At 39.4% G+C, this 27,312-nt stretch overlaps 2 protein-coding genes across 2 annotated transcripts in view; one reads left to right on the forward strand and one right to left on the reverse strand.

Annotated features, from left to right (window-relative positions):
* PRSS48 (serine protease 48) overlaps nucleotides 1–7,990 on the reverse strand; it is a 50,498-nt gene extending 42,508 nt beyond the window's left edge. The window contains 1 exon segment of the mRNA XM_036242063.1: nucleotides 7,966–7,990. Within this exon segment, the coding sequence (XP_036097956.1) occupies nucleotides 7,966–7,990 (25 nt within the window).
* Nucleotides 1–27,312, forward strand: part of SH3D19 (SH3 domain containing 19) — a 198,419-nt gene that overhangs the window by 74,615 nt on the left and 96,492 nt on the right. The gene's annotated exons all lie outside the window — the stretch shown is intronic.

Raw genomic sequence — 27,312 nt, forward strand, 5'->3', positions numbered from 1 at the left:
CAAGGATAAGAAATCAAATGACTCTAATACTTCCTAATTAGAGAAATTTCTGTCCAATGCTAACTAAATATATACTGGCTGAACTTCTACTCAGCTGGGCTTAATTCTCAGCATTAAATTTCTGAACATTATAGGTAAAACACTTTGTCCAATTCAGAAAAAGCTAGACTTTTTCCAGACTCTCATTAAAATTTTTTTTAAGAAAAAGAAAATATTTAATACTGTCTCAGCCCTGGCTGGTTTGACTCAGCAATTAGATCATCAGCCTTTGGACCGAAGGGTCTCAGATTCGATTCCCGGTCAAGGGCACATACCTGGGTTTCAGGTTTGATCCCCAGCCCCCATCAATATATCTCTGGATATATCTCTCCCTCCCTCCCTCCCTCCCTCCCTTCCACTCTATCTAAAACTCAATGGAAAAATACCCCTGGGTGTGAGGATTAACAAAAAATAAAAATAAAAAATTTTAAAAAGTAAAACTATCTCATAGTAAAAAAAATATGGTTAACATGAAGTAAAGAAAAATAGCATTTCCTGTTATGTCTGAAGGCAGGGTGGTTATTGTGATCATTATTTTAGCATTTGCTTTCTATTGCTTGCTGCCAATGGGACTATTAAGAATAAACATTTATGGAAGTCTCAGTACTGAGCATGGGGAAATGAGAACAATCATACTGTCTGTTTTTTCCATAAATACCAGGTAAGCTTTAATGAGCTATATGAAAATTATACCACTTGTGCATAACATAACATAATTTCTGAAAAGTAAATAATTTTAATATAATATAATCATATCATATGCACTGTATCCAAGATTTGACTCTGTTATTTTATTTAATCCATATTAAATGAATGCTTCTGTTCATATGCATTAATGTTATGACGTTGTACTATTAAACAATGGAAGGGCTGGAGATAGCATCACGGATTGATTTCAGATGAGCAGAAGGGATCTTTTTAGGGTTACGTTGGGTTCTAAAATCATGGTGATGATGATTGCAGAACTCTGTACATTTACTTAAAATCATTGAATTGTACACTTCAAACAGGTAAATTTTATGACATGTAAATTATACCTCAATAAAGCTGCTAAAATTTATGAAACTGAAATGGAAAATATGTGACCATAGGTGATCTCAGAAGACAGACAATTTAAAAGGACATTTATTATTGATGAAATAGACAAAGTTGATAAAGAGCTACCCTCCCTTCCCTCTCCTTCAGGTTTATACGGATATTCTACCACAACTTTAAGAAACAAATCATTCCAATGTTATTTTAAACTATTTCAGAGCATAGAAAATAAAGGAAAGTTTCCAAATTCCTTTTTATAAAGAGAAGATAACATTGATATTGAAACAAAGAAAAGATACTTCTCCTGAAAGAAAACCAGAGGTTAATTTTGCTTGTAAATATTGAAACAACAATCTTTGAAACAAAAATTATAAAATAGAATCTAGTATCACATTTGAAAAGTAAATACAAAACTGCCCTGGCCGGTTTGGCTCAGCGGTTAGAGCGTCGGCCTGCGGTCCTGAGAGACCCGGGTTCGGTTCCCGCTAAGGGCGCGTACCTCGGTTGCAGTTTGTCCCCGGCCCTGGTCGGTTGTGCGGGTGGCAGCCACTCGATGTGTCCCTTTCAGATCGATGTTTCTCTCTCTCTCTCTATTCCTCTCTCTCCCTCCCACTCTACCTGAGCAAAAAATGGAAAAATGTCCTCGGGTGAGGATAAAAAAAAAAAAGAAAAGTAAATACAAAACAGCAATTTAGTACAGTGCTGAATAGTTTGATCACTGGAACTGGACAGGTTTAGAATCCTAGTACCATCACCTCCTAGCTCCGTGACCTTAGCAAAGTAACTGAACTTTTTTCTTTTCTCATCAATGAAAAGGGGCCCATAAATAAGAGAACTTACTGCATAGGGTTCTTGTGAAGGCCCAGTGAGTAAAGCACTTGAGTACTCAATAAATGTTGAATATGATAATAACTGCACAGTTCATTAAAAATTAATGTTTCAAAATTTGTCATTCCTTTATTATTGACCATTTGAGTTCGTGATTGTAAAGAACAGTGCAATAAATATCTTTTTTTTTTAATCCTCGCCTGAGGATATAGTCTCAAATATCTTCAGATAGAGTGGGAGGGGAGAGAGAGAAATAAAGAGAGAGAAACATCGATGTGAGAAGGACATTGGTTGGTTGCCTCCCACACAACCCCGACTGGGGCTGGGGACGAACTCCAACCAAGGTACGTGCCCTTGACCAGAATCGAACCCGGGACTCTTTGGCCCACAGGCTGTCACTCTAACCACTGGACCAGACTGGCCAGGACAATAAATATCTTTATATGACTTAATTTGTGCAGTGGGCAATGTAATATGAACACCCAAAACAGTTAAAAACTTCGTATTGTTTGTGACATTCTTACCAGAGAGAGGAATCTCTTTATTTACCCTCATATTTGTTTTGAGGGTCTATGACATCAGCTTATACAGTTTCACTCCTACATCTTAATGATATTTATGGAGGGAAATAGAAAGCAAGAAAGAGATATTTCTTTTTCTTTTATACTATAAGCCTTACATTGTTATTTGCTATTTATTATACTTTTTATTTGATCATCACAGAGTACTCTCTTAACTTAGTTATTAAATTATTTTTCTTATAAATATTTGGACACAGATTACTCAGGAAGTATATAAATTCTTCTCTTTTTTTTAATCCTCACCCAAGATTATGTTTTTATTGATTTGAGAGAGAGAAAAACATCAGTGTGAGAGAGAAACATTAATTGGTTGCCTCCTGTATGTGCTCCAGCCAGGGATCGTACCGGCAACCTATTGGTGTATGCTCCATCATTTTAGGCTCCAACCAACTGACCCAACTGGCCAGGGCAGGAAGTGCACAAATTCTTCTTTTTTTTTTTTTAATATGTTTTTGTTGAGTTTTAGAGAAAGAGGAAAGGAGAGGGAGAGAGATAAAAACATTGATGAGAAAGAACAGTGGTTGACCCCCTCCTGCATGCCCCCCCCCCCCCACTGTGGAGATCAAGCCAACCTTGGCATGTGCCCTGACTGGGAATCAAACTGGTGACCTTTTGGTTCTTGGGTCAGTACTCCACTAGAGCCACACCATCAGGGCCAAATTCTTGATTATAGCTTTATTTACTTTTACCTTATTAGTATCATAAAGATTAAGGAGAACCAACCAGTGAAAGGTCTTTTCTCTTTACAATGCTATTTGTTTCTGGAGAGATATTCTATCATCTCTAATTCTTTTTACAGTTTGTCTAATAGAATTAGTTCCCTGGAATTGTCAGTGTGTCTCTCACCTGGAATTACAGTCGGCCCTCATTTATCGCAGTTATTCAGTTCCAGACTCTACCATTATAAATGAATTTCTGCCAAGTAGGATTCTGTATTTATATATAGTCATCCTTTGTTTCGAGGCTTCACTCAACCGCGAATGAGTGAAGCTCGGAAAGTCGAAGCAGGAAGTGGTGAGGGACCACTGTACTGGGAAATTCCTTCTGCTTACTCTGTTTTCTGTCTTGATTCCTACAGCTTAGTTAGTTGTATTATCAATACCAAATCTGTGTTAATCTTATTTATTCCTGGAAGACTTCCTTACAGCTTTTTTCAAAATATCATTTATCATTTTATTTTCCGTGTATCATATTTAGAGATTGAGAATCTTATAGCCCTAGTTAAACACTACCTCCTTTGTTACTAAAGCCCTCATACCAGAGGTTTTATGTCTTAGAATATTGTCATTAATTTCCCAATCAACTGTCACCCAAGGGTATAAAGAACCATATAAAGTCATATAAAACCTATCCTTCTAAATATACCTCCTCCTTTCCAAAAATTCCATTGCAATTTTCCCTCTTTACAAGCAAAACTCTGACTTGTTAATAGAAATGTGATGTTTTTAACTTTCTTTCCCTGTTTATTTTAAAAGATACATCAGGAATGTACTGTAGTGAAAAGCCATCTGGAGCATGTGATCAAAGTCAGACCGAGCTGCATTCAGTCCCAGATCAGCTCCAGGCCCTAACCTGCGTTTGCTGGTCTTGTGACCCTGAGCAAGTTAAGTCCAGTCTGGGAACTTCAGTTTCCACCTTTTAAAATGGGCATAGTTGCCCTGACCAGTTTTGCTCAGTGGTTAGAGCATTGGCCCACAGACCGAAAGGTTGGGAGTTTGATTCTGGTCAAGGGCATGTACCTGGGTTGCAGAATGGATCTCTGGCCCCTGTCTGGGTCATACAGGAGGCAATCAATCTATGTGTTTCTCTCACATCAGTGTTTCTCTCTCTCTCTCTCTCTCTCTCTCTCTCTCTCTCTCTCTCTCTCTTTCTTTTCCCTCTCCTCCCCCTCCCCTCTTCCCTTCCACTCTCTCTCAAAATCAATGGAAAAAAATATCCTCAGGTAAGGATTAACAAAAAAAAAAAAGAGAGAGAGAGAAAACCAGAGATCTATTTCTAGAATGTTGTTAATCAGAAATATGAACTTTTGAGATTTGAGTGTCATACTAAATCATATTAATTGAAAGTATATTTATTCATAGTTTCAATTCATGTAGTCTTATACTTACATAAATATTAAAATGAAAACCGCAGCCATTCATTCATTTAATCAGGACTATTATTCTTCACTATTTAAATAAAATCTTTATTAGATATACTTCACATACCATACAGTTCATCCATTTAAAGTGTGCAGTTCAGTGGGTTTTTGTATATTCACAGAGTTGGGCAGACCATCACCACAATCAATTTTGAACATTGTCATCACCCAAAGAAAAAACCCTGAACCTTTTAATGGTTGCCTGTCATCCTGCCCCGACTCCAGGCAACCACGAATCTACTTTCTCTCTTTCTATAGATTTGCCTATTCTGGACATTCCACATAAAATGGGATCATTCAGTATATGGTCTCTTTGTGACTGGCTTCTTTTACTTATATAGTACTTTCAAAGTTCATCTATGTATAGCATGTATCAGTACTTTATTCCTTTTTATTGCTCAATAATATTCTATTGTATGACTATACCACATTTTATTATCCATTAATAAGTTGATGATTTGGGGGTTGTTTCTACTTTTTTTGGCTGTTATGAATATTTATGTACAAATTTTTTGTGTAGATATATGTTTTTATTTCTCTTGAATATACACCAAGGAGAAAAATTTCTAGGTCACATGGAACCTTTTTATATTTAACCTTTTGAGAAACTTTTCCAAAGTGACTGCCGTATTTTGCATTCCCACCAGCAGTGTATGAGGGTTCCATTTCCTCCACATTCTTTCCCACACTTGTTATGCTCTGCCTTCCTTATTATATTATAGCCTTTCTAGTGGGAGTCAAATGGTATTTCATTGTGGATTCTTAGCAGCTTCTTAAATTGGAATATATAAAAATCATATCACTCATGCTTTTGCAATATCTGGTCACTGATGAGAGTGTTTGAGAAGTTAAGCCTCCTATTGCAGAATTGTCTGCTTATTGAATGCCTAGTGAACAGAGCTTTCGTAGACTTTTTCCTTATTTCCACGATTTCTAGTTCATTGTCCCCTGATTTTCAGTTTTCTGTTTTCAGCAGTTCACTTGGGCTTATCATGTATCTGCCAGCAGCCCCTCCCCCCCCCCAATAGATATTATAGCACAGTGGACAGATCCATAACACCTTTTCTTTTTGTCTTTTCTTTGCCCATCCTTCTCCTTGAGAGATTTTTTCCTAGCAGATTTTTAGAGTGTTTCTAAAATAATCTCCTTTTGGACATTTATGTATTAAGTTCTCAGGGTTGATTTCTTGTTTGTGTCTTTTCATCTCTTATTTCTTTGAGCATCTTGTCCCCTTTATTATTTCTCTTTCTTCTCCTGAAATGCTAATTTTATGTAGGGTATAGACCTCCTGAGTCTATTTTCCCCTGCTCTTTTAATTTTTATATCTTCCACCTCTTTGTGTTCTTTACAGTTCTGTCAACTTATCTTTTAGATTACAAGTTCAGTTTTCATCTGTGTTTATTCTGTTATTCAGCCTATCTGCTTAATCTTTTATATGAACAATCATATATTTAATTTCCAAGAACTGTTTCTGTTCTCAGGTTTCTCCTTTTTCATGGCAGACTCTTCCTTTATGAATGTAACATGCTTTTTCATCTATAAAGATACCAATTAAAATATCTTAAGTATCTTTTTCTATTCCCTAAATACTCTTTTTCTTTGATCCAGAATTGATCATACATTTTTGGTCTTTCTCTTTTATAGGATTGATTTTCCTTAGATGTTTATCATTGGTAGTAGGTACATGTTTATGAATAAAAGACTAAATAGACTGATGTACGTTGTGGGGGTTTTTCTGCAAGAATGGTTTCCTCTGAATGATATAACTGACTGTCAGTGGGTGTATTAATAGGGTTTACCAATAGGTGGGCTTCCCTGTAGGGGAGGAGGAGGGCAAGCTCAGACCCACAAAACTGCCAGAGTAAGGAAGTTGTCGTTCTAGGGATGAAATGTACTTGAAAAGGGAGTGGTTTGCTGTATTTAACCTCCAATACCTATCATTTCTCTTTGTCTCCCAACAATTTCTGGGTCTAAAGTTTCCTTAAATTCTAAATTACCTTAATCTCAACTTTTGTCCCTCTGAAGCCCAAAGTACCCCACTGGGAGTCTTCTCAGGCAGATCATTAATTTTATAAGGCAATATAGCAATTTTCTAAAATATAGCAATTTTCTGCCTTTAGCTTATAAAGGAAGCCTTGACTGGTTACGAGGTGTGATTAGTTGTGGAGTGGGTTGGGCAGTGCTGAATAGCTGGATCTGGTCATCTGAATGCAGCTCTTTAATTACCTGTCTTCCATGGTTGCCCAAGGGCCCACTTTTTATTCTTTAACTAACAAGGAGCTTTCTAGGTAGCATACATGTTTAACCTCTGATGTCTTAGACCCAGTTTTCAAAATTTTCAGGATGTCTGATCTATGATGACTTTAATTCTTGAGTTTGTTTTTTTGTGGGGTGGGGAGTTGTTGCTGTTTTTTTTTTAATGTTATGGTGCCATGAAGATTTTTATTTTATTGTCATTTCACATTTAGAGGGAGGCAGATTTGATGTAACTACTTACTGGGCCATCTTGAATGTGTCAAGTAAACTATTTCCATGTGATTTTTCACTTAGAAGCCTCAAACTTAGTATCTCCTAATCATATATATTCCCACCCATTCTCTCATCCTGCTTCCTCATCTTGCTCTGTTCCTTACCTCAGTTAATGGTAGCCTATACCACCAGGTACCATATCATTATTCCTGCTTCCTCCCTCAATACTTATCCATTCCTAATCCTGTCTGTTTCTATTCACCCCTCTCACTTCATTTCCTCTTACTCTTTTCTTAGGTCAGGCGTTTTGTCCTGGTGTGTACTCCTGTTGGTGCTCTCTGCTTTCACTCACCCCTCCATCCCAGTCCATCCACCCCAGTCCATCCCACAAGGTTACCCTTTCTCCACTGCCTACAGAATAGTGCAGGTGCTAAGATATAACATTCATGAATTGCCCCAAATAATCCTGAATTAACTTTGTAATATCTCTCAATATATTTTCCTTATACCCTGAGTTCCACCTACAACTGGGTTACTCAACACTGTTCCTCAGTTTCATGCACCTTCGCTCTGTTGTATAGTATATGGTTCTCCTAAACTTAGATGCCCTTCATCTCATGTTTACTTCTCAAATTTGCCAACCTAAAGTTATGCTCACATCAAATCTCTGTACTCTGGGAAGTCTTTGAAGATTTCTTAGTCTGTTTTTAATTGAAAGTAGATTTTATTGTATTCCAACTGTATTCTTCAATCTCATATCCTCCAAGACAGTCATTGTTGTCTTTGCCCCTTTTTTCTCTGGGCCGTAGTTGGGTAGATCAAAGAGATCCAAGCCTGAGCGAACTGAGGGTGACTAAGATCAGTCTCACTCACCTGCATCTGCAAGTGTTTCATCCATGGCTGTGTGGAAAGAAAGCACACAGCACCTTACTTTGGTTTATGATAAAGTAGAATAGGTCCTGTATTTCATCTCTGTATTGCTGGAAGTGTCCCCTGACCAAATGGTCACTATGTTGTTCAGGCCTGTTTTATAATTGCTTATGGTACATGGCTTAATCCATGAACGATGCAAACAAATATATTTTTACATGTGTTCATGGGTCTGGGTGTGGAGTAGTATGGAAATCTTAGATAGTAATGACAGGAAAACCCAAGGTAGATGAAAGTCTAGTTTGCATAAATGACATATAAGTTGTCCCAGAGCCAATTTCTGGTATGTGGCTAATCTGTCGTATAGTTCTTCCTCATCACCCAGTGTGTGTGTGTTTTAACTATCATTATTAAGAATGGACTTTGCATTGCAATAAAAGATGGATAATTGTATTTGAAAAGAAAATCAGCAACACCCATATTGCTGTCCTATAAAAATACAATAGTTATCTGAGTTCACTTTATTATTCTTTTAATAATTGCACCCTGGCCCTGGCCAGGTGGCTCCGTTGGTTGGAGTGTCATTCTGTACACCATAAGGTCACAGGTTCGATTACCAGTCAGGGCACATACTACCCAGGTTGTGAGTTCAATTCTTGGTCGGGGAACGTGCAGGGGTCAACCAGTCAGTGTTTCTCCTCACATTGATATTTCTCTCTTTCTCTCCCTCTCTCTCTCAAATCAATAAAAAAAGAAAAAAAAATCACTCTGTAACACCAACCCCCCCCAATAATACAATTAAAATGGGCAGAAGACCTGAATAAATATTTCTCCAAAGAGGACATACAGATTGCCAACAGACATAAAAAGATGCTCAAGACTGAGATTCCAAAATGGCGGCGGAGTGAATGGAGCTACACAGACCATCTCCCATGACCAAACTGGAATTACAACTAAAACACAGACAAAGCGACGGGAAAAAGCAACAGAAAAGCAGCTTGCGAGGACCATATAACCAGGGACACTAACTCGATGCTGGTAGGATTGCGAAGGCGCAAGACAGGCGCTGGGAGCCCACAGTCAGCAGCTCGGCAGCAGCCTCAGCTGTGAGCAGTGCCCTCGGGTTACACTCCCAGGCGGCCCCACAGCGCAGAGCCGGGACAGAGGCTGAAATAGCCACAGCCACTCACCTTGGGCTCCGGCAGAGGGAGGGCAGACTGGACTGGAGCTGTGTGGGGACACTCGGGATTTGGAGGGCGCTCAGAGCTTTGGCTAAGTGCAGCCACGCAGGACGGTGGCCACATTGCTCCTTCCCAGGGCTCTGGGGAGAGGCAGCAGCCCCTCCCTCGGAGATCCAACCCCACCCTGTGGGCCATTGAAGTGCTAATTGAGGCTCACTAACAACCAGCCTCTGCTCCACCCTCGGGAAATCCCCTTATGCTGAGCACCTGAGGAAGCTTTTCAATCAATTAACTCAAAACTCATCAAGTAACCTGGACTGCTAGCCTCCAGGCAAAAAGCTAGAGGATAACAGTACCTTTCCTGGGCTAGCAACTCTAACCAGGAAAGTAAGACTTGACAGTGGTGTTTAACGTGGGTTCTCCCTCACTCATCTAAACCCAGGAAAGGGAGCCACAAACAGCAGAACACCAATAACCACAAGGAAAACTTGGCACGCTCCAAAGCCCACTGTGATAGCCAAAATGGTGAAACACAGAAACAAAAGCCAAATGTAAGAACAAGAGACCTCCACCGAAGATGTTATCAGTGTGGAGAAGTTAAGCAAGTTAACAGAGCTAGAATTTAGAGCCATGATCTTGAGGAAGCTCAGCAGCATGAGTAAGGACAATAAAGATAAAAAAAAAAAGTTAAAGGAGTTCACCACCAAACCATTACTATATGAAATGTTGAAGGGTCTTTTTGAAGAAAAAGATAAAATATATGAACAAACAAAATGGCAATGAATACATATCTATCGACAATTGAATCTACAAACAAAATGAACATGCAGAACAGAAACAAACTCATAAATACAGAGAACATTTTGTTGGTTGCCAGATGGGAGGGGGGTTGGGGGGAATGGGTGAAAAAGGTGAAGGGATTAAGAAGGACAAATTGGTTGCTAGACTGACAAACCTCAAAGAGAAGGGGGTTGGGGAGTGGGAGGAAATAAACCAAAGAACTTATATGCATAACCAATGGACACAGACAACAGTGGGAAAAGGCAGGAAGGGGGCGGGAGTGGGGAGGAGGGGGTCAATGGAGGGAAAATGAGGAACATCTGTAATACATTCAACAAAATTTCAGACATCATATGCAGGAGAATTTTCACTGATACATCACCTAAAGCAACAGAAACAAAGGAGAAAATGAACACATGGGACTACATCAAACTCAAAAGCTTCTGCACAGCAAAAGAACCGTCAAAATGGAAAGACAATCCACTGTATGGGAGAACATCATTGCCAATGATAAGGGGTTAATTTCCAAAATATATAGAGTACTCATACAACTCAACAAAAGGAAGACAAAGAACCCAAATGAAAAATGGGCAGAGGAGCTGAATAGACACCTCTCCAAACAGGACATACAAATGGCTAAGAGATATATGAAAAAATGCTCAGCATCACTAATCATCAGAGAGATGCAAATTAAAACAACAATGAGGTATCACCTCACACCTGTCAGAATGGCTGCCATCAACAAATCATCAAACAACAAGTGCTGGCGAGGGTGTGGAGAAAAGGGGACTCTAGTACACTGCTGGTGGGAATGCAGACTGGTGCAGCCATTGTGGAAAACACTATGGTGTTACCTCAAAACATTAAAAATTGAACTTCCATTTGACTCAGTGATCCCACTTCTAGGAATATACCCTAAGAAGTCTGAAACACCAACCAGAAAGAATATATGTTCATAGCAGTGCTATTTACAATTGCTAAGATCTGGAAACAGCCCAAGTGTCCATCAGTAGACGAATGGATAAAAAAGCAGTGGTACATATACACAATGGAGAACTATGCAGCGGTAACAAAGAAAGATCTCTTATCCTTTGAGAAGACATGGAGGGACCTGGAAAGTGTTATCCTAAGCGAAACAAGCCAAGCAGAAAAAGACAAATACCACATGATCTCATTTATTTGTGGAATATAATGAACATAACAGTCTGAGGAATAGGGTAGACCCAGAAACATGGAAGTAGGGTACAGACTGAAACCTTCAGAAGAAAGGGTTGGGGGAAGAGATAAACCACAGAACTTATATGCATGTATGCATAACAAATGGACATGGACAACAAAGCCTGGGACAGGGCGGAGGGGATGGAGAAGAGGGTGCCAATGGGGTTAAAAGGAAGAAATATCTGTAACAAAAATAAAATAAAAAATAAAATAAAATAAAAGCCTAATACCTTTATCATTAAAAATGGGGATCGTACAAAAATAAATAAAAATAAGTAAATAAATAAATAAAAAGATGCTCAAGCCCTAGCTGGTTTTCTCAATGGTTAGAGCATCAGCTCATGGACCAAAGGGTTGTGGGTTCAATTGCCAATCAAGGGCATACCTGGGTTGCAGGTGCAGTCCCTGGCCCTGGTTTGTGCAATGGGAGAGGCAACCAATCCATGTGTGTTTCTCACATCAATGTTTCTCTCTTTCCCTCCCTCCGTTTCATTCTATCTAAAAATCAATGGAAAAATATCCTTAGATGAGGATTAATAAAAAGATACTCAGCATCACTGGTCATCAGAGTAATGCAAATTAAAACCATGAGGAGATATCACCTCACACCTGTCAGAAGGGCTATCATCAGTAAATCATAAACAAGTATCAAGGATGTGGGGAAAAGGGAACCCCTCATGCACTGTTGGTCGGAAGGTACATTGGTGCAGCCCCTGTGGAAAACAGTATGGAGGGTCTTCAAAAAATTAAAAATGGAACTGCTTTATGACCTAGTGAATCCCACTTCTGGGAATATATCCGAAGAAACCTGAAACACTAATTCGAAAAGATATATGCATCCTGTGTTCATTGCAGCATTATTCACAATATCCAAGCTGTGGAAGCAACCTAAGTGCCCATCAATAGACGATTGGATAAAGAAAATGTGATACATATATACAACGGGGTATTACTCAGCTATTAAAAAGAATGAGACCTGCCCTGGCCGGTTTGGCTCAGAGGTTAGAGCATCGGCCTGCGGAGCAGAGAGGCCCGGGGTCGGTTCCCACTAAGGGCACGTACCTCGGTTACAGTTTGTCCCCAGCCCCGATTTGAGTTGTGTGGGTGGCAACCACTCCTTGTGTCTCTCTCACATCGATTTTTCTCTCTCTCTCCCACCCCCTCTCCCTCCAGCTCTATCTGAAGATAAATGCAGAAATGTCCTTGGATGAGGGGAGAGAGAGAGAGAGAGAGAGAGAGAGAGAGGAAAAGAAAAGAAAAAATAAGAAAAGAAAAGAAAAGAAAAGAAAAGAAAAGAAAAGAAAGAGAGAAAGAAGAATGAGATCTTACCATTGAGACAGCATGGATGGACCTAGAGGGTATGATGCTAAGTGAGATAAGTCAGACAAAGACAAATACCATATGATTTCATTTATATGTGGAATCTAAGGAACAAAATAAATGAATAAGCAAAATAGAAACACAGACTCATAGATACAGTGAGCAAATTGAGGGTTGCCAGATTGGGGGTAGGATTGGTGAAAAGGGTGAAGGAAGTAAGGAGTTATAAAACAGTCACGTGGATGTAAAGGATACCATAGGGAATATAGTCAGTAATACTGTAGTAACTATGTATGGTGCCAGGTGAAGTATCAGGAGGATCACTTCATAAATTATATAATTGTCTAACCACTATACCGTGCACTTGAAAAAATATTTTTAAAAATTTTACTCTGCCCTGGCCGGTTTAGCTCAGTGGTTAGAGCATTGGCCTGCGGTTCAGAGAGACCCGGGTTCGGTTTCCGCTAAGGGCATGTACCTCAGTTGCAGTTTGTCCCTGGCCCTGGTTGGTTGTGCGGGTGGCAGCCACTCGATGTGTCCCTTTCACATTGATGTTTCTCTCTCTCTCTCTTCCTCTCTCTCCCTCCCACTCTACCTGAACAAAAAATGGAAAAATGTCCTCAGGTAAGGATAAAAAAAAAAATTTTTACTCTGAGGGTACAGGAATTAACAAACAATATCACAACAAAGTTTAAACTTGACTCACAATCTGTTAGATTTATAATGAATTGGCCCTATCATCATGCACCTATATCCACACTCTGTCAAGCTTATAAATTTAATGTTAGTACCCTGAGATTATTGATAGCACTAGGTAGTGAATTGGAGCTATTCGCCTAGCTCAGCGATTTTGTCATAAAATGCCCAAGTCAAAATCTTCTGCATTCTTAGGAATTTATGAGAGGGTGTTTGTATGTTTTGCGGAGCTAAAGAAAACCACAGAGACATTTGGAAAGAATGTGAGGCCCTGGATTCAGTCTCTAAACAGCACACTGTCTGATACTGAAATATAAGTATGTCTTGTGATGAACAGAATTCCTATACATTTACCCTGTAGTTCATCAAGCAAGTGACACCTCCAGCCTTCTGATGTAGTGTAAAGAACAGGGACTTTGGGATTCTTCACATCCAGGATTGAAAATTCATACTCTCTTTTTATTTAACTAGCTTCTCTGAGACTTTGCTTTCATGTCAATAAAATGGAAAAGACCTGCATCGTGGGACTACAGTGATGATTAAATGGAAATATATTAAGAATGCCTCTAACTTAGTAAACACTCTTGAATAGTAGCTGTCATTGTTGTTGTTGTTGTTGTTATGCTCATAGCCAAGGCTTGAATTCAACTCAGCTGTTTTCTGTTACATATGAGCCACAGAAGTGAATCCCTTGTGTAGCTTCTTCTACTTCTTTGTGGTAACTGCCCCCCACTCCAAACAGTGCATTTTTTATGACATGAATATAATGTTTTTATTTATTCTGTAACTCTGAAGTAGCACTTCAAAATGCTTTCACTCCAAATTGAAATTATTTGAGGCCTTGCATGTTAATGCCCAATCTCTTTCTCTATGATTTAATAATAACCACTCCCCACCCACCACCCCCAAAAGAAACACAAACAACACAGCTGATTTCCAATTTGCAGCAGTGTTGGAGAGGATCCACACCAGTATATTCAATGATAGATACTTATCTTGTACCTATATGTGTAAGGAACTCTGCCAGGTATTACAAGATATATAAAAGCCCTGTCTTAAAGGAATTTAATAATAGTCGAAGCAATAAGACATAGATAAAGAGAATTATAATATGAGGCAAAATGTGATAAGTGCCAATGGGTGCTAGGCACTGTGTGTGTGTGTATGTGTGTGTGTGTGTGTGTGTGTGTGTGTGTGTGTAGCATTGTTTCTTCCTGTGAGAAATAAGGCTTCAAAGCAGAAATGGCCATGTCTCTCAGGTCTTCTCTCACTCAGAGATCCTGTGTATCTTTAGAACTGAAAAATCAGAACAGAGTACTTACTTTAGAGGCATTCTACACAGTTGAAAAATAAAATGAGATAGTCGGCATTTTCCTTGTTTGGGGCCAGTAGTGTTTTGAAGGTGGTTGTGTGGATGGAGGTTTGTTAATAAAGTGGAGAGGAAGAAGATGGGTGAGCTTGAATTTGCAAGAAGCAATGTGTTGTCTAGAGAATACATTCTCTATCCCTAGGTCAGGTGATATGGCAAGGGCTGAATGTAGCTTTGCCTTTTCTTAATTAAAAGAAAAAAATTTTATCAGTCTAGATTAGAGACTAAGACTGCCCCACTGTGGATAAAAATCTGAGTTTGAAGAGTTAGATGAGAAAAATCCTCATCCATGTAGGAAAGGTTTGCAGAACTTTATACATCAGAATGAGGTGCCTGGTGTTTGGAACAATGTGATTTCCCCTTGTTTCCTTCTTCTCCGAAGATGACTAGAGTCTCTTGTTACAGTATCTTTTGATATTTGCTCATTTTGCAGAGTGAGCTATACAAGGTAAAACTTTGTTATGAGATCTGTGAATTCATCAGAAATAAAGGAAGAGAAAACAATAACAGTGGGCATTTTGCTCATTAAGGGAAAAAATACTTTTACCCTAATAGCTGAAAAGGCAACCTGTGATTAAATGTTATCTATCCTTTGGTACAGGAAATAACTATTTAAATCTTTGTTTCCTTGATTCTTATGAAAGAAATCCATACCATCCTAAAGTGTGGAGGCAGATTTCAATATTTTCACTCATTCATCCTACTCAGGAAATTCATTTTATTTAGACTTTTTGAGTCTCAAAAAATGACTGTGAGGACTTAATATGCACAGGGTGAATAGGGATGTGGAAAGACTTCCAGGAATGGGCTTCAAGCAGTGGGAGGGTGGCAGACTTGTTTGGCACAGAAATGCCTGTCTGCCTTTTAGTTCTCTTTCTCCCATCTGCTGCTTGCTTTTAGGGCTTTTTTTTTTTTTTTTTTATCACTTCTGTCAGTAGCTGCATTGGAAAGGTTTTCATAGTAACCTTTGGTACAAAAGGGCTGGAAAGGTAAAGAGACTGGAGTCACTGGATAAGGGAAGTTTTGGAAGTTATTTATGAGTACATTCCTATCTTCAAGAATAAAAATCTTACAGAATTAAAAACTCCATATTGGACAAAGGACAGTTAATCTTTAAGATAATTCTACTCAGTATTATGAACTCATATAAGAAATATGCATTTCTTCACTTAATCCTCATTCAATTTGATGAGATGGGTACTACTGTTATCCCCTTTTACAGATATGGATACTGAGGCTTACAGAGGTTAAATGTCTTCCTAAGGTTATCCATGTAATAAATAGTGAAGCAAGAACTCAAAGGAAGGCCTGTCTGACTTAGAGTTCTTGCTCTTAACCTTTACCTAGGTTGTCATACTGAAATATTTATGGATTTCTCATTATGGGTATGACCCAGTAGTAGATACATGGAGACACTAAGTGTTTACCTTCTTTGTGGAACCTTGTAATTCTGAAATGCACAACTTAACCTAAACAATGCAAAAATCAAAGATAAGTGATAGGATTAAAGAGAGGACACATTTACTATAATCTTAAAAGATCAGAATTTGACCTGATTGGATTGGAAAGGAGATTCATTTGTCATTACCTCCCACTCCCTTTTGTGTTTGGATCCTGTGCCTGGCCCATCACCAGTAGCACTTCAGTTCATTAGAGAAGTGCCACCTACCTGTCAGGCAGGGTGCTGGACATGGAGGTGACAAACACCAAACTCTGTATAAGGGAGCTTGGTCTCCCAGGGAATGGATGGTGATAATGTGATATAACATTGTTCATGCTGAGATACCAGATATCAAGTCTGATTTTGTAAAACATGTTTAATCTTCAGATTAGTTTGGGAAATGCTATATTAAATAAAGCTAAATTTTGTTAATTATAAAATTTCTCTGAGCCTTTAAGATACTAATGTGCTTTGTGACTATCCAAGAGGTTGTTATAATTTGGGAAACACTGAAAGCAATCCCTGTTATTGGATCACTTTTGCCTATTTAAGAAACATCCAAACCTGTAAGAATTTTTATGAGTTTATTTGAGTCAAACTGATGACAATTTCCGGGAAGCAGATTCTCAAAGAATTGAGAAAATGCTCCAGAGAAGGACAGTTTTGCACCTTATTTTATACCTTAGAATAAAAGGAGTAGGCATAAAGAGGGTAAAATGAAATTCATTGGTGATACATTAGGCAAGCAGGAGAAAGCAAAGCAGGGAAATCTTGGGACTGGATAGAGTAAAAGGAAGAGACAAATACGTTTTACATTGGTGGGTACAGGACAGTTAACATGAACTTTTGTAGCACATAGAGATGGTATGTCTGGAACAAGATAACAATGAGGGGTCTATGTGATCTTGTGCTCTGGTGGGGGACTGTGCCCTGAGGGGTCTGGGAAAAGGGACTATGCAAATATTCCAAAGGTATGTTATTTTAGATGCAGAAAGACAATAGGCTCTCAGGTAAGGTGAAGATTGACATGACTACCTACCATGACTCGCTTTTAGTTAAGTTTTGTTTTCAGACCATCCTACATGATCACTTTCAGTATCTAAGTTTGTAAGGCTGCCATGCAGGCCTCTCTGAGATCGTCAGGTTTATTATTTGACCCCTATTTCGTCCACACTTCCCCAGGTTACCTTTCTTGTAGCATATCTTATTCCAGGTAAAATTTATGCCTCAAAGCTGTAGGAATGACCTAATATTTTGAATATGGGCCAAATATTTTTAATTTGGCAAGAATAAGATTTATATTTGACCAAAAGTTATTTTTATCCTTCTTTAAATCATAAGTTTCATGTGCTGAAAAAAAGTGAGATTTTGTAACAAAAAAAGGTATGAAAGTAATTATTAAGAGAATCATTAGGGAGCTTGAGGGAAGGAGGGTTGATGGCACCCCATTCCTAATTCTGCTTCTGCTCTCCTCACCACCTTGCTTTCCACGACTTGAGTGGCTCTGATGAAATGTCCATCTTCCTAAGCCACTACCAAATTCACCTTGGGGTGAAAAGGGACAGTACTGATGTGGCTCTGATTTTTCATCTCTGAAATTATTAACAAAAAACCCAAGTCATAAAAAGCCTGATTCAATAGTTAGTTGAACTCAACAATCAAAACGATTCAGTTGAACCTTTTCCCCCCCCCAAACATAAGTGTATTTTTAAAAATCAAATATGGACTTTCAAATAATTACTCTTTTTTTTTTTTTAAATCCTCACCTGAGGATATATATATTTTTAAAACTTATCTTTATTGTTGAATGTATTACAGATGTCTCTCTTTTTTCCCCCCTTGACCCTCTCCTCCCCATACCTGCCCCCCCTACTGCTTTCTCCACACTGTTGTCTGTGTCTGTTGATTATGTATATATGGATTTAAGTTCTTTGGTTTCTCTCTTCATGCCCCACCTCCCCACTTTCCTTTGAGGTTCATCAGTCTAACAACCAATCTGTACTTCCTAATCCCTTTATCTTTTTCACCCAACTCCCCTCCCATCTGGCAACCAACAAGTTCTCTGTACCTATGAGTCTGTTTCTGTTCTGCTTGCTCATTTTGTTTGTAGATTCAATTGTTGATAGATATGTATTTATTGCCATTTTATTGTTCATATTTTTTTATCTTCTTCAAGAGGACCCGTCAACATTTCATATAATACTGGTTTGGTGGTGATGAATGAACTCCTTTAGCTTTTTCTTGTCTGAGAAACTATATGGTCATCGATTCTAAATGATAGCTTTGCAGGACAGAATAATCTTGAATCTTGGTTGTAGGTTTTTGCTTTTCATCACTTTAAATATTTCTTGCCACTTTCTCCTGGCCTGCAAAGTTTCTTTTGAGAAATCGACTGACAGCCTTATGGGAGCTCGTTGTAGGTAATTAACTGCTTTTCTCTTGCTACTTTTAAGATTCTCTCTGCCTTTAACCTTTTGCATTTTGATGATGATGTGTCTTGGTGTGGACCTCTTTGGGTTCATCTTGTTTGGGACTCTCTGTTCTTCTTGGACTTGTATGTTTGTTTCTTTCACCAAGTTAGGGAAGTTTTCTGTCATTATTTTTTCAAGTTCTTGCCCTCTCTCTTCTCCTTCCAGCACACCCATGATGTGAATGTTGGCACGCTTGAGGTTGTCCCATAGGCTCCTTATACTATCCTCATTTTTTCAATTCTTTTTTCTGTTCTGATTGGTTGTTTTTTGCGTCCTTATATTCCAAATCGATGGTTTGCTTTTTGGCTTCACTTACTCTACTATGGATTCCCTGTAAATTATTCTTTATTTCAGTTAGTGCATCCTTCATGTCTGACTGGTCCTTTTCTGTGCTCTTGAGGTCGTCACTAAGTTTATTGAGCATCCTTATAATCAGTGTTTTGAACTCTGCATATGTTAGACTGCTTATCTCCATTTCATTTAGTTCTTTTCCTGGAGTTTGTTCTATTCTTTCATTTGGGACATATTTCTTTGTCTCCTCATTTTGGCTGCTTTCCTTTGTTTGTTTCTATGTATTAGGTAGAGTTACTATGTCTCCTAGGCTTCCTAGGTTGGCCTTTTGTTGTAGGTGTCCTGTAGAATCCAGTGGCACAGCCTCCTGATCACGCCAGCTTGGCCCTTGAGTTGCACCCCTAGTGTGGACTGTACACCCTTCTATTGTTATTGAGTCTTTTTTTTTTTCATTCTTCACCTGAGGATATTTTTCTATTTATCATCAAATAGAGTGGGAGGGAGGGAGGGAGAGAGAGACAGAGAGAAACATTGATGTGATAGAGCAACATCGACTGATTACCTCTCACACGACCCGACCAAGGCCTGGGACAACCACAACCGAGGTACGTGCCCTTGACTGGAATCGAACTTGTGACCCTGCGGGCCGATGCTCTAACTTCTGAGCCAAACCAGCTAGGGTGTCATTGAGTCTTGATTGCTGCTGGGATGTCAATGGGAGGGATATACTTAGGCTGATCAGATGCAAGAACTGGCTATGCCCACTGACCACTGGCCTCTGTCTCCCTTGGAGAATCAGTGGTGTAGGGGTCCAATACACAGAGCAAGACTTACTTCAGCAGGGCTCTGGTACCCACTGAGTCCACTCATTGAGTGTGTCACTTGTGGAGGTGTTTGGGTGGTGGTGCTTTGATGTGGTCTGAAGCTGTCCACTAGGTGTGCTGGCTCTGGGGCAAGGTCAACCACTGCCTGTAGTCTACCCAGGGCCACCAGGCATAAGGTACAAAGCAGTCTGCTGATGGCTGCTTCTTGTGCTGGACCTGAAGGTGCCCAGACGAAGCCAAGCTGTCAGCCAAGGCTGGCTGCTTCTAGTGCCGGGCCTGGGGCCACTTAGCAAGAGGTATGGGGCTCGCTGTGGCCAGATTCTGCTTATTTGAGAGAATTTAGGAAAATCTGAAGCGGGAGCCAAAACAGGCCAATCCTATGGTAAAGCAATGGGAAACAGCTTGGGTGGGCCTGAAAGTTAGGTGGGACGGGGCCTCAGAGAATCACCAGGGCAGGGCAAGCAGTGTGAGCCAGCTTGCTGGAGTCCCACATATGGCACCCATCTGCCAGCTCTGTGGGGGAAGGGGACACCAAAGGAACAATGGCCTCCACCAGCACTTCTATCCAAGACAAAGCTGCCTCTCCAGTCCCCACCCTGATGCCAAACAACTCAGTTCTTCCTGGCATGGTTGTGCCTTTCAAGCTGCCTCCGCTCCGTGCTGGAGCTTAGAGGGAGTGGGTCCAAGTAAGTCTGTGCGTGGGCACATTAAGAAGAGATGACCTGGGCTCTAGCAGCCTCAGCCTCCCTCAGCCTCAGTTCCCACTGGTTTTCCAGCCAGAAGTTATGGGGACTTCCCTTCCTGGACTTGGAACCCTGAGCTGGGCACCTGGTGTGGACGGGGACCCCTCACTCCTCAGGGAGGATCTTCCCCACTATGGTATTTTCCTGATTTTTATCCACCACATGTGGGTGTGGGACTAGCCAGTCCACCCCTGCACGCCCCCCTACCAGTTTTGATGTGGCTGCTTCTTAATTTTGCAGTTGTAGGACTTCCATTCAGCTTGATTTCATGCGGTTCTGAATGGTGGTTGTTCTGTAGTTTAGTTGTAATTTTGATGTGGTTGTGGGAAGAGGCAATACTACATTTACCTGCACTGCCATCTTGACCAGAAGTCTCTCATTTGAACCATTTTAAAGAAGAATTAGTAAAAAGAACTAGCAGCCCATCATTAAATAGCTTATTCTTCTTCCAGTTCAGTGTGCTGTTTTTTTCTCCTAAGTGTTGTTTGATTTGGAGAGCTACTTTAAGACGAAATAATAGACTAAATGAGGATCATTTTAGCGCAAAGGTGACTCTTAAATTTCTACCATGTTTATAAAAAGTTAATTAGGTATGGGAATTCCTAGGAAGACATTTTTTTTCAGCAATATCAGATGTATCAATGACCCAACTACAACCTAAAGGATGAGGGCAGAAAAGGGAATGGGGGACATTGGAATTACCATTATCAATAAATATCTACAGAGGGCTGACTGTGAGCAGAGTCTAAGATAGAGTTCTGCCTTCATCAGACACACTGATTACTTAAGAGGACAGACACATGCCTGAAACCTTAAATAAAAATACACAGTATTGTGTGCTAAGTGTTAAGTGAATGGTGTTCAGATAGGATGTGGTAGGCAGAATAAAGCTCCCCCCTCAAAGGTGCCGAGTCCTGATTCCTAGAACATGTGACTGTGTTATATTGCATGGTGAGGGGGATTTACAGTTTCTAACCAACTGACCTTGATGTGAAAAGATTATTTTGTATTTTCCTGGGGACCCAATGTACTTATAAGTGTCCTTTAAAATAAAAGAGGAGATCAGAGTCAGATTTAAAGATGTTCCATTGTTGGAGAAGGAGATGCAGGCAAGATATGTAGATGACCTTGAGAAGCTGGAAAAGGCAGGAAGCAGATTCTGTCCTAGAGCCTCAGGAAGGAATGTTGCCCTATAAAACCTTGATTTTAGCCCAGTGAGACCTATTTTGACTTTGGACTCTAGAACTGTAAGATAATAAGTGTTTGTTGTTTTAATTTTGTTGGTTATTTGTTACAGTAGCAATAGGAAATTAATACAAGGATGATGAAGAGAAAGAAGAGTCAGGGACCGTTTCACGGAGAAGGTAGTTCTTGAGCCAGACATTAATGATAATAAGAGTAATAGTAACAGCCCTTGCGGGTTTTGCTCTGCAGTTAGAGCATTGGCCTGAGGACCACAGAGTTGCAGGTTCCATTCTGGTCAAGGGCACGTGCCACAGTTGTGGTTTGGTCCCCGGCCCTGGTCAGGGTTGTGCGGGAGGCAACCAGTCGATGTGTCTCTCACATCGATGTTTTTCTCTCACTCTTCCCCCTCCCTCCCACTCTATCTGAAGATAAATGGAAAAATATCCTCAGGTGAGGATTTAAATAAATAAATAAAGAGTAATAGTAACAGAATTAAAGTCAAGAATTTGTGTCCAGGTACTAGGCTAACCTCTTTATACCCTTTAATTTATTTATCCTCACAAAAACTCCATAAAAGTAATATTCTTCCCCATTTTGTAGATGAGAAAACTGAGTTTTAAAGAGGTTAAGTAAATTGTACAATCACTGTCGTGCAGTGCTAGTCACAACGGCTAGTTAATAGCTGGCCTTTGAATGACATAAAGGAAGCTGACGTTTCTTGAGTGCTTACTGGGCACAGGCAAGGTGCACAGGAATCACTCTCGTCATCTCATGTAATCCTCTCGGGATCTCTGGCATGCAGTGGTTTGTAATGTTTCTGAGGCATGGGTTTATCTGGTTGAATTGGAGGGAAAGGGACTGGAACCAGAAAATCCAGTCAAGACAAAAGTCTAGACAAGTGCTGATCAGAACCTAAAATGCTGGTAAAGACAGTGGACATGGGAAGGGGAAAATGGGTTCCACAGACAATCTGCTTCTTTGTTGAAACATAACTCTTATATTGAAAAAGTTTTGCTGCCATCTCTAGTATCTCCTCCCTGTGTGATTAGGGTGCTGCATTTTAATGAGTTTAGAAACTTTATAATTAGAATTAATGAAAGGTGTCAGTATTGACAGTGCTGAAGACCAAACGTTTCCACTTACGGAAGTGTGGGCAGAGGTCATGTGAACTCTATAATATGCCTCATTTCTGTGCTGCGATGGTAACTCGCAGGAATTGTCTTTAATTTCTTGGTATTTTATTTATTTATTTTTCTTTATTGGTATTAAAAAGAGAGGAAGGGAGATGGAGAGAGATAGAAATACCAACGAGAGAACATTGATTGGTTGACTCCTGCATGCCCCCTAATGGGGTTCGAGCCCACAATCTGGGCATGTGCCCTGACCCAGAGTCGAATGGGGACCTCTCAGTCTACTGAGCCGCATGGGTCAGGCAAACACTGGCTTCTTTTCAAAGTAAATGTGGATTTGCAGTTTTCTCTGCCTAAATATAAGAACCATTTAAAGATTTTAGAAAAGCCTCTGAAACTCTGGTCTCAGATATTTAAAATTCCATCCACATTCTATTTGAGTAGAACCAGTTTTGTTATCTTTTAAAGAGTCATCAAAGTAAGATTCATGAACCCTGAATATCTTTTGTCTTCTAATGGATAGATTCATTGTTTTACTTATTCTGCTTATCATAAGTAAATAGGCCATTATATTGTTGCTACATAGAATCATTTTTCAAAATGTGTGGAGCCTCTAGTTAATACTGAATGGTGTAGCCCTGGCCGGTTTAGGTCAGTGGTTAGAGTGTCAGCCCACGGACCAATGAGTCTCAGGTTCGATTCCAGTCAAGGGCACGTACCTTGGTTGTGGTTTGTCCCCGGCCTTGGTCAGATCATACAGGAGGCAAACAGTTGATGTGGCTCTATCACATCAGTGTTTCTCTCTGTCTCTCTCTCTCTCCCTCCCTCCCTCCCACTCTATATGATAATAAGTAGAAAAATACCCTTGGGTGAGGAATTAAACAAAAATACTGAATGGTATAAAACATTTATGTAGGATTGATCCTTTTTTTAAAAAAATAATATACTATATTTACACCCAGGCTAGAATATGACAGTAATGCTTGAGTACAGAATCCCTTTATAGATAATACTCACTCTAAGGAGTTGTTTTCTTTTTCTTTTTCTATTTTTCATTTATTGATTTTAAAGAGAGATGAAGTGAGAGGGAGAGAGAGAGATAGAAACTTCGATTGACCGCCTCCTGCATGCCCCCCACTGGGGATTTGGGCCCACAACCTGGGCATGTGTCATGACCTGGAATCGAACTGGCAAACTCTTGGTACATGGGTTGATGCTCAACCACTGAGCAACAGTGGCCATACAGGAGATTTTAATACTTCAGTATGTACAAGACAGATTCCTTTACCACTTCGTATTCTGTTGCAAGTGTGCCTGGGTGGATTCATTCATGTAGACTGAGTCTTCCCATGAATTTCAAAGAATGATTTAGGACCTTTTACTTTTGACTTGGATTAGCAATGTAAGTTCCTACCCAATGGAATTTGATTTTTCTCTTCAGTTAAGTGATCAAGCCAAATCCTTAAAGCCAGCATGTCTTACAATAGAGTCTTAGAAGTTCTGAGTTGACCATTCTTCTTAGTTTTAATCAAAGTAAAAGATGACATTTGCATTTTTGTCATCTTCATTTCCAAGTGTTTGTTATATTATTAGGTTCAGAGTCATCTTGAATGGTAATACATCAGTAGAATCTATCTAGCCATTCCCAAAAAGCTATCCATGCCAGAACAGGGGCCCATTTCTATATTAAGTGGTATACCACCTAAATACATAAATATTAGAATCATGTATATCCAGATTAATTAGAACCAGAAGTCATCATGGCAGGAAAACTTGGGTAATCTGGAGTTCTCGCAGAATCACTGACTCAGTGTGGCTTCTATAGTAGACTCTCCTGATTCTCAGTCCCCTTGATGTACTGTGGGTTCCCCTATTGCCTCCTTTACCTCTCCCCACGACATTTACACACAGACAGCCATCAACAACACCCTTTGTACCTGTTCTGCCTTATTTTCTGCCTTTGTTCTGCTTGCAGGGTATTCTTCCATTTCCTCAATTAGCTTTATTAACCAGGAGACATGGATGAGTAGAGACAGGGAATGCAAGTACTGTCATGCTCTGTGTGTGTGTGTTTCTATAACCTATAGCTGCAAAACCAACATACTTTTACATAGCCCTCCAGCCATGCTGACCTTCGCATTGGGAGTGTACTGCTGATCTTTGACCTGAATCGTTAAGCTCAGCTTGGTGGCCCCTGGAGCTAGTGCATTGTCCACAGTAAATGTGCAGCATTTGGCAACTGAATTTTAGAATTAGAGCATTCTTATTTAAAACAAAACAAAACAACAACAACAAAAAAACAACTGCCCTGGCCAGTTTGGCTCAGCAGTTAGAGCGTTGGCCTGTGGTCCAGAGGCACCTGGGTTTGGTTCCCGCTAAGGACGCATACCTCGGTTGCAGTTTGTTTCCGGCCCTGGTTGGTCGTGCGAGTGGCGGCCACTCGATGTGTCCCTTTCACGTTGATGTTTCTCTCTCTCTGTTTCTCTCTCTCTCTCTCTCTCCCTCCCTCCCTCCCACTCTACCTGAACAAAAAAAAAAACCACTTTCTTTGTGTAGAAATGTTGAGACTTTGGGCTAGTCAGTTATTTATATGATTTCTAAATATGTAAAAGTTCAGAAAGCCTTTGCAAGTTTATTCTCTTCTAATTATTTAAAAATTATAAACTCTGAAAAGAAATTGGAGGGATGTGCCAAAAAGTATTTGATTTGAAATAAATAAAATCCATATGCTTACAGCACTGTATATAGCAAGATAAACTCTCCATGCTTGCTAGAGATCAGTACTCATTTTTCTTAAGGGGATTTTATCCAAATGTTTTATTACCGTTGGCAAGATCCAGATCTCCATTCGGCCCTCAGTGCTTTGTTTTGTTCAGTCTTGGCTTTTGGACCAAAATAATAACCACATATTATTTTGCCAGAAATACAGCATTACCACTAATATATTTCTTGACAATTGCACAATGTTCTTGGCTGTCATGAAAATTACTCTGCTAAAAATTAGTATATAAAAATATGTGTAGACACATATACACGACATACATATTTATATGTATTCAAGCTAAAAAGATTGCTTATAGCAAAATTTCAAGTCCAGTTATTTGTATACTTTTAGATAAAAAGATCACACCAAAAACTTGTATTTTAATTTGTTTTCTATTGTCAAGAGGTGGGAGGTAGGGAATATTGTGAGTAATGAATAATTTACTCATACCTTCAAATTATCAAATATATGGGATTTAGGAGTACTATATTACAAACACTGTATATGTATAGTTACATAGAAATGTAATGCATGTAACACTAAGTGAATTTGAGAGGAAATGTTCAAAATGTCCTTCAACAGATTATCAACTTATTTTCTTAGAACAGAAAGTATAAAAAGGACTGTAAATTTTCCCATTTTAACCAAGAATGGAGGAGAGCTATGAGCCATTCACTTCCTGAATGGCCGCATTCCAGCTGTGCAGACTGGTCATAGCACATCTGCCAATTGGAACAGGCCCTGGAGGGAAGCCCTCAGATGCTGAGTCTTGTTTACAAGCATTGTGACTCTGTTTCTCCCCTCCTCCTGTGTGCTGTACCACCAGGAAGATCTGTGGGGGAGTTTGGGATTGCATGCCTGAATAAACTTTACGAATCTAGCATCACAGCCACAACAAATGGTATTATGAGCAAGCTTTGAGCTCATCTTTAGCCACAGGTAAGACTTGTTGCTTTGTTATCTGAGGATAGCTGATCTGCACCTAGTTACTAGCTTTACTTTGAGACATTATACTTTACCTTTGTTAGCAAAACTATCAGGCTAAAAGCTGAAAAGGAACTATTGAAAAGATGGTTAAAATGTGCACTGTATTGTAATGACTAAATTTTTAGTACTCAACAAGTGAAAAAACATTTTTATTTATGAGCAGGGTAAAACCGAGTTAAATTAAAACAAAAATTTTTAAAGCGGCAGTAACACTAAGTCACTGTGTAGAGAAATTGGAACAAAAAGCATATTAACAGTGTGCATTTGGGAAAGCATTATATCTAAACAAACATGTTTTATTGAGAATCTTCCTCCTTGTTAGTCTTCCAGACAGCAGTGTCTTCCTGTGTACTAACTCTTTGGTTTAAAAAACGTTTCTTTATTATTATGAAACCATTCAGAAAGAATTGATACATATATTTAACTATGTAAACCTGATTCCTTTTCTTCCATAATTCTCTCCAGAAGTTTTAGCATACATTTTCATCATCTTTATGCTGCTCTACCAGCAATAAAATTAAGGGGAACAAAAGAATCTTTCTGATCTTTGTTTTGGGATTTAATTTTATTATGTTAGTAATAATTCAGAAGATACTTTAGAAAACTATATTTTTACAACATTGCATAGGTTGTTTTTTAAAAGTCACTGTATAGGATTTTATTGTGGCTTACACATTGCTTTCTGTTGTTAGTTTTTCCATAATGCTGAGACCTTCTTACTTCATCTTATTTTTTAAGCATGTACTGGGAAAAAAATGTTATTCAGAGTCAAAAAAGACAACCTATGGGTTTTGGTTGATAGCATCTTACAGCATTCCAAAGAAGCACATTTTGAAAACTTCAAGCAGTGAACTCTAGCAGGGTTTCTCAACCTCAGCACAGTTGACATTTTGGCAAGATGATTCTTTGTTGTAGGGTGCATTGTACCATGTTTAGCAGCATCCTTGGTC

The sequence above is a fragment of the Molossus molossus genome, unplaced genomic scaffold, assembly GCF_014108415.1.
Source record: "Molossus molossus isolate mMolMol1 unplaced genomic scaffold, mMolMol1.p scaffold_m16_p_4, whole genome shotgun sequence".
NCBI classification, from domain to species: Eukaryota; Metazoa; Chordata; class Mammalia; order Chiroptera; family Molossidae; genus Molossus; species Molossus molossus.